Here is an 8,061-nt window from a genome sequence, read left to right on the forward strand (position 1 = left end):
ATTATCTTCCCCTTAAGCTTTTAGTTTCTAGCTGACATGATGATGTTTGCGTTTCATGGCTAATGTTGTTTCATAGAGGCCCTATTTTCAATTCGCATGCTCTGCAATATCTCATCATAGTTTTAATTTCTAAAATTGGAGAGTAGCTACGCACCATTTTATCCATATTTTTTATAGTTCAATTATATAGTTTCGTTAGGCCAATATTCATATTATATAGACTATAATTGGTAGTAACACAACCACCTTTTTAGCATCTCGCACAATGGAAATCTGCATCATCAAACATCTGCTTTTTAATTACTAACTATAAAGTTCGAGGTAAACATTGACTCCTATATACTATATTATTCAGATATATTTAACCCTATATGGAAAGATTCCTGTGAACTAGATCTTTCCAGAATATATGCTTTATCTAACCATCTAGAAGTATAGAAAGGGGTCACAAATGCCGACCACACACGTAAACACTACTAAAAATCTATTATTATACTCTAGGCTTAACAAGAATCGTTTTCTTCATATTGAACTCTGTTGCTAGATGGCTTGCCAATTTGTAAGCATCCAATTGGAGGTGAAGTAGGAGTTCTCAATTCTCCAAAAGTTTGCCAGCAGAAAGGATCATATAAGTGATAGCGCTCTTGTAGTGGTTTTAGCTCTATAGTAGTCAGTGTTACATCTGTACATGGTAGGTTGTCGCTACAGGCAAAGTGTACAGGCTTGACTGTGTAAGTTCCTCTGATTCTTTCATAATTGATTCCTGATAGAGCCACGGCTGAAGTCTGGTTGCTGCATTTGGCTTTATCACAATAAAATTGGTCAATCACAATTGGCAATTGAACTTCAGACATTTGAATGTTTGAGAAGAGAACGTTTTGAACAGAGCCGGATCCACCCTGTAAAGATATCATTTGACATTCTATCAATACTCAAGGATATTCAATTCTTAACATTATAGATGACATGTGGGGACTCCCAAATTTGAAAAAGTACGACCATCCATGGACGGTGGTTAATTAAGAATTTGTTAAGATATTTGATTTTAGCATATGAGTATCAAGAGGACATCCAAATTGAAACTATAACAAATTGAAGGGTTGACAATATTGGCCTATACAGTTTTTCTTTTTTGTTATGATCTATTATTAGAGCTTGTTCATTTTTGAGCGACATGTTTTCCTTTAAATAGAAGTACCTGCCATGTTTTGATTCTAACGCCGTTCATCGTGTCATGCATTGTGACATCTCGAACTGTTATATTTGAAACACAAGCTTTAGTATGATCCTTTCCTAGACTTCCAATGCTGATTCCATGTCCTGGCCCACAGTTCACATTGTGTATGTATATGTTTGAGCATCCGGTTTGAATGGAAACACAATCATCTCCTGAAATGATCAGACTAAATATTATCAGTCACATGTTTAGTTCAACTTCCAACTTTTATCTAAAGATTTTCTCATGTGCTGAATAGTGTGGTTGGGGTCATACCAATGGGGCTGAATAGTGTGGTTGGGGTCATACCATGGAAAGGGGAATTATTGAATCAAAGAGAAAAGGAGAGTCTGGATTAACTTTAGGATCTATCTGATGACATTATTCAATATGAAGATCCTATGTCAGCACAACCAGACACAAGGAGGAGGGATAGAAACAAGTTACGTGCCCATAGAGACAATAAAAATTGGGCGATGCAAACAAAATAAGCATTATGGACACGGAACATATGATTGTAGTTCAACTTCGAATGGTTGCGAATTCCTGTAGTGAAAGACTCAAGTCTCTTGACAAGATAAGGTTGCATGTGTTCAGGACCCTCCACATTTAACGCAAATATTTATAATTTTATCCATCAAATTATCCTGTTAAGTGGCCATGGTGATTGAATGTTGACTACTGAGTTTGTCTCAACTCTCGAGAGTTAAGTCGTGCTCACTGTTAACCATTTAAGTAGATAATATTTAATAACAGGATCAGTTGATTAGAAGTGACGTAATTACCACAAGATAGACTGGTGCTATGGATTAGAACGTCTTTGGAGTTTTGCAAGTGAATTCCATCAGTATTGAGACTGTCTCCAGGAGATGAGACGCTGATATCATGCACCAGGACTCCCACACAGTTGTCAAACTTGAGGTGGCATTGGGGACTGTTTTGGATTGTTATGCCCGTGACCGTGGCATTGAAGCTTCCATAAAACCTAAGTGCCTGTGTAACATAACATTTCAATAATTCTACAGGATGAGAATGATAATGGCCATCATGAATTCAAATCATCTTAGAAGTTTTTAAGCAAGCGATTCTTACAGTTGGCTTGATACTTGGCATTTTCCCTTCTAGATTGCTTCCTATCTGCCAAATATTTTAGGAGTGAACTACGATCATTTCCCTTTTCCATTTTACAATAGATCAAAACTAGATATATTGAGGAAGAAAACCATACTATAGAATGGTATTCATTACCGGCGTTGGTTTTGTTTCATTTATGGTATTGTTTACGGGTATAATGAGTTTCATCTCATCGTCTATGGGCTCATCAAAAGAAGAATCTTGCCACCAAACGGATCCTCTTCCGTCAATTATGCCATTTCCTCGTATGGTAATCCCTACCAGCTTTGTAAATTGGATCCATTGTAAGAGTCCTTTCCCCCAGGTTTGGTGGTCAGTGGGTGCGATAATTGTTCCATCCAGCTGCAAATTAAGTTTAATTAGATTGTACAATAGCAGAGGGGGGATTGAAAGTTTCTCTAACTAGGTTGTTTATGCCCATTTAATAACCATTTGGTTTTTTCAATTGTGTTTATGTTTTTGCAATTTCTTCTTTGTCATGGTTTTCATATTTGGAAGTAACAGTTTGAATTTGTATCCAAATTCTAAAAGTAAAGATAACTGTTTTTCCCCCCCATGCTGTAAGAAAATATAAATTATAAAAGAAGAAAGAAATAAAAGACACTTTTATTAGAGATGAGTAAAAGATGCTTTTGTGGGGAAACCGAGCTTGTGGATTCGATAATGTTTACCTGAAATATAATGTCTGGCTGGCAATATGGGCCAGAGAAAGAAATGGGTCCTACGAAGAACACGTAATCTGCCGGAACCATGACCGTCGATCCCTCAACCTTACACGCTTCCGCCCAGGCGTCTTCAAATGCCTGAAATGGATGATACAAGTTTCAAAAACCAGCGTTTGATGGTTTCTTATTGGTTCTGCCCAAGCCCACATTACCTTATCATTGTTTCAAGAAAACTGCCATAACTAAATTATTTTCTATTCTTATCTGTGGGTCCCGCCTTCCCTGGTACTTGGTCCTCAAGTCCGCCTTACCACCACCTACCTTTTCTTTTTCTATGTATATCTACAGTTTTCTACACAACATGTTAATGGGTAGTAGAAAATTATTAAGAAATGTTACAGTTTTCATGCTCTACCGTATACTAATGTTTAAGTCAATTTGGAGATAAATTAAGAAGACCTAAAATATTAGATTCTCATGTTTACTATTATTTGTTAGTCTTGCTGCCATTATCTTGATTTTGCTTATTCCTTCACAATAGCTGCACTTTGTCCCTTGTGAGTTATTCCAAAAGTAAACAAAAAAGGGGGTGATTTAAGCTGGTCTTTCAACAAAAAGGATGATCAATGCAACTGTTATTACTTTCTTTACCAAGTTTCCTCATAATATTATTTTTAGCACCAAAGTTTGTCCATTTTCAGGTATGTAAGATATGTGCTTGAAGTTTCTGAAAGTTACAACTACTCAACAAGCAATATAAATTTATTTGTTTGTACAGTTGTTGGAAGCTTATTCTTTTTCAATGACTCGAATCATTGTATAGTAGGAAAAAAGGTTGAATATGGGGAGAATTGAAGGTACCTTAGTGTCATCAGTCTCTCCATTGCCTTTAGCACCAAAATCTAGAACGTTGAATATGGCAGAATCACCAGCACTGGGGCCTTTCTTGGGTGGAGTTTGAACGATCTCTTCTTTTGGTTTAGGAGGAAGTGGAGATGGAGGGGCACCAGAATGGTGATTCTTGCTACCGCCATGACTGCCTTTCTTTTTGGATAGAGAAGCAGAGGCATCCCTGTTCTGTCTCCAGTGTTTTCCTCTCCTTGCAATGCAGGCTTCAAAGTTTGAAGACCAAACGAGGAAAGCAATAAAAACCACAAGTGTTAAGCTTTTGGAACTCATTTTCAGTGGCAATGTGGAGAGAGAGAAAGAGCTAAGTGTGTTTGACATTGCCAAAGCAAGTGGATGCTGAAGCGCGGTTAAATAGGTAGAGACTCTAAAAGTTTCAGGAGACTGTGCAGACAAATGCTAACAAACATACTATTTTGATAATGTCCTGAGGCATATTTATTTTTTTCATTCCCAATCTCCCTGTTTTTCCTGCTCTCTTTTATTAATTAGGAAGCTTTCTTTTTTGTGAATTCTGGTAGGAATTGTTTAGCTGAAAAACAGCGACATAGCGTTTTGGCCACATGTTGATATGTCATTGCATGTGACTCATCCAGTTGCCTCTTAAAAACTCATCTTAAATCACTCATCTACCATCATCTACGTATGCTCCCCTCACCCTTACTCTCTATTCCCTCTTCTTTGCCTCATTTGAATGTGGACCTGCTAATTCATTCATTTGTTATTATTATTTATAAAATAAAAAATTACTTATATATATATATATATATATATATATATATATACATATCGTTTCTCACTCAGAATTATTTATAAATTTGCCTTTTCTTACATCACAAGAACACCACAAAATCTTTCTGTCCTGTAATTTTGTATACATTTTTACTACATTTATTTACCTCCAAATGTGAAGATTGAGAAATGGAAATGAAGCAAATTTTGTTCATCTTTGTTTGTGTTGGGCTATGTTTTCGGGGTTCAATCATTTGTATGGTTAAGAAGCGAAGTTGTGAATATTATTTTAGTAGGTGATGTAAAAGCAAAAAAGACACACGTGAGTAGTGGGTCTACAAGGTATCGAGGTCAGGCCAGCGCTGAATATAACAGCAGCTCTTTTTGGTCACATGCAATCTTCACGGGCCTAATCTTCTCATTTCTTCTTTCCTTTTTTTTTTCCCTTCCATTAACTACAAACATACAAAACCCCTCTGTTTGCTTGGATTTGCTATTTCCCTCCTCTTACAATAGGCACTTCAATTCATCTCTTATCATTACATTTTCTTTTTTTCAGAAGAAAAAAAAAAGGATGAAGAAAGAATCAAGTAAAAGAAAAGCTTTAAATTTACGGTTCCCACGACAAACTGGTTCTTCGTTTCAACTATTTTGGTGCTGTTTTGGCACTGTGTTTGTAATTCTTATCTTATCAGTTTATACTTTAATTTATTAAAAACGTACAAAAATGATAAAGGAGTGAAGATAGATAGAAAGCAACCCATCAAAAACTTCTTTCATCACCTCCCAAAAATAAAGTTAGCGCCCATTGTTTTCCGTCAATAATGTTTTTCTTTTTTTGAAAAAAGAAACCAGAAAAACGACTGTACCAGGCTACCAATAATTAAATCGCATAGTTAACACGTACACTAACTTATTATCAAATACCACTATCAGACTTCACGTGTGTAATCCTATACCAAAATATTTACAATAACAACAATACAGAATTAGAAAAAGAAGAAACTAAATCAAAGATGACACGAATCCATTGGTTACAAGATAAAAGGCATAGGCAGTTCCTTTTTCTTTTACTATGTATTCAAGTTTAATAACCATGGAAGATTTGAGCCTTTTATTTCAAAATCTGGAAATGGACATTGCGTCTCTCTGATCATGAGTGGTTTGGTCTGTGCTTTGAATAAATGAGTTCATTCTTTTCCTTGAGAAAAATAGGTTTTAGGAGGATGATAATATGAAGGTATAAAGGACCTTTTTTTTTCTTCCTTTCATCCTTTTAGTGTAGCGTAGATAACATCAAATATAATTGTAGAAGAGTACAAATGCCATGTGATTATAGAGAGAGATTATATATAATTGCAATAGAAGTAACTGCAGGAAGGTCCCCACACCTAGGGAGAGAAAATCTGACTGAAAACTCTCTTCATTTAATTATACTTAAAAAACCTAATACATTACTACTTTTGAGTCGTTATGATGAAGTAATATGATGATAAATTCCAATAAAATGGTTCTGACAGCGATGGGAATGCTGTAGAGTGCTAAAGCACGAGAAAGAAAGAGAGAATTTATTTATTTTTCTCTTGAAATGAATTTTGGAAAAAGTGGAATACATAAAAATACAAGTCGTTTAGGGAGTGAGAGATTATATAAGATGTGTGTGGCTGTTGAGGGCTCCCTTCCCCTTGAAAATTTGAATCAGACCAAAGCCACAACTTTTGTAAATACCTATCCAGAGAGGATTTAACCGGAAGGCGAGGGTAGCTTTTAACGTCTTCCACCTGTCATTTTCCGTCGTAATTGCTCACCAAGCAAACAGAATCTCCATCTCCCTTCCCATTTAATTCACAATGGACACCGATACTCTTTTTTTTTAATATATAAAAATAAATTGTCCATATTATATCAAAACTGCTGTTGTGGTTGCTGGATCATCTTCGTCTTCTTCATTGGCTCACCATCCAACATTCTCACTGCAAACAACAGACAACCAAACACTATAACCGACGCCAACGTTCCTCCCCCTGCCTCTGCCTCTGTCATCCAATCAAATTCCACTGCATTATGCCACCACTAACTCCACTCTCATTCCTTTTCAAACTATTGCTTCATCAAACTGAAAATAAACAATGTTGGATAACATCATGAATCCTTCAATTGACAAAATTCAAAGTGGAGATTCACCCATCAGTAAGCACAATAATGACACAAAAATGATTTTAATGCTCAATATTCTTATGGTAACCTTTGGAGCAGACAATTCAAAATGTACCTAATATATGTAATATATATTTTGTTGTGTTGTTGATTGATTGGTTGATTTAAAAGGCCCCCCCTTGTATGTACGAGCACCCAGAAGAAAGGAGAAAAAAAGGAAAAACAAATTTATTATTTGAGCCGTCTTTTTGTGCGCGTGAACTTTGGTTTGCAGGTGTTCTCCCGTGAACTCATTTAATTAATAGATATAATATAACTTTAAATAATTCTAGCTTCCATTGTTTTCTTCTGCTTTATTTTTTTAATTTATTAATTATGAATGAAATGGCCAACATCACCAATCGAGAAACCATAACTCTTCAGGCAAATCAGCTGCACATATACAATCAATCCATTTTTAAACATACATTTATCTCCGTGCATTTCACTCCTCCTCACATTCACACAAAATAGTAAATAAATATTCAAACACAGATCACTTGCCAAATTACCATTAAACAATTCAATAGGATCCACCCAATATATTGTAGCCACCTAACTATTTTGCTTTCATTTTCCCCATTATACCCAGAAACCATGGTGTGTGGTGTGGTGATTCTGGTGATGTGTTCGGTTAGGTTCACCAAATCACATTTTTGGACATAAAAAATAATAATAAACAATAAAATAAAATACAAACTGACCCAACTACCTGCTCACCTATAAACAATTGCACATTCCAGATGGCAAAATTTCATGAATATATTCTGTTGTTTCTGTAATTTGATTTTTTAAAGTGGGTTTTAGAGAGATCTCAAAAATTGCTCCTTTAGGAACAAGGGTGTTCACGGATCATTCTAGAATTTGAAGTCAGGACAAACCAAACACAAAAGTTTTGTCCATATCATTCACGAAGAATAAAGTAACTGATATGGAAAAATTCCCACCTTTTGAGGTTTTTACGGTTGTGGCTGAGGCTGGACTGCTGCTCCAGCGCCAATTCCGTCTTCTCTGTGGCTATTAAGTGCGAATTTACATTTCGGCCAAACCTTTGTCCTGCACGTGAATTCTTCAGCTATATGATCTTTCTTTTATTGCTACTTTTACTATATTATATTATTAACTCCAATGACGACTTAACATCTAAGATTATAAAGCATATAACTAATAACCATATGCTGCATAAAAAAATCGGAAAATTAATGACATAGA

At 35.6% G+C, this 8,061-nt stretch overlaps 1 protein-coding gene and 1 long non-coding RNA gene across 2 annotated transcripts; both read right to left on the reverse strand.

The window, feature by feature from the left end:
- Positions 1 to 272: 272 nt before the first annotated feature.
- On the reverse strand, positions 273 to 4,529 carry LOC101211096 (polygalacturonase At1g48100). The gene is made up of 7 exons (XM_004142932.3): positions 3,877 to 4,529; positions 3,022 to 3,153; positions 2,465 to 2,692; positions 2,309 to 2,353; positions 2,002 to 2,209; positions 1,199 to 1,389; positions 273 to 899 (listed from the first exon to the last, which is right to left on the reverse strand). The coding sequence occupies exons 1-7, from the start codon at positions 4,240 to 4,242 to the stop codon at positions 504 to 506; spliced, it is 1,566 nt and encodes a 521-aa protein (XP_004142980.2). The 5' UTR covers positions 4,243 to 4,529; the 3' UTR covers positions 273 to 503.
- A 1,531-nt stretch (positions 4,530 to 6,060) lies between these two features.
- LOC116402189 lies at positions 6,061 to 7,789 on the reverse strand. The gene is made up of 2 exons (XR_004214640.1): positions 7,570 to 7,789; positions 6,061 to 6,769 (listed from the first exon to the last, which is right to left on the reverse strand). It is a non-coding gene; the product is annotated as an uncharacterized LOC116402189 (long non-coding RNA).
- Positions 7,790 to 8,061: the final 272 nt, after the last annotated feature.

Source organism: Cucumis sativus, chromosome 2 (genome assembly GCF_000004075.3).
Source record: "Cucumis sativus cultivar 9930 chromosome 2, Cucumber_9930_V3, whole genome shotgun sequence".
NCBI lineage: Eukaryota > Viridiplantae > Streptophyta > Magnoliopsida > Cucurbitales > Cucurbitaceae > Cucumis > Cucumis sativus.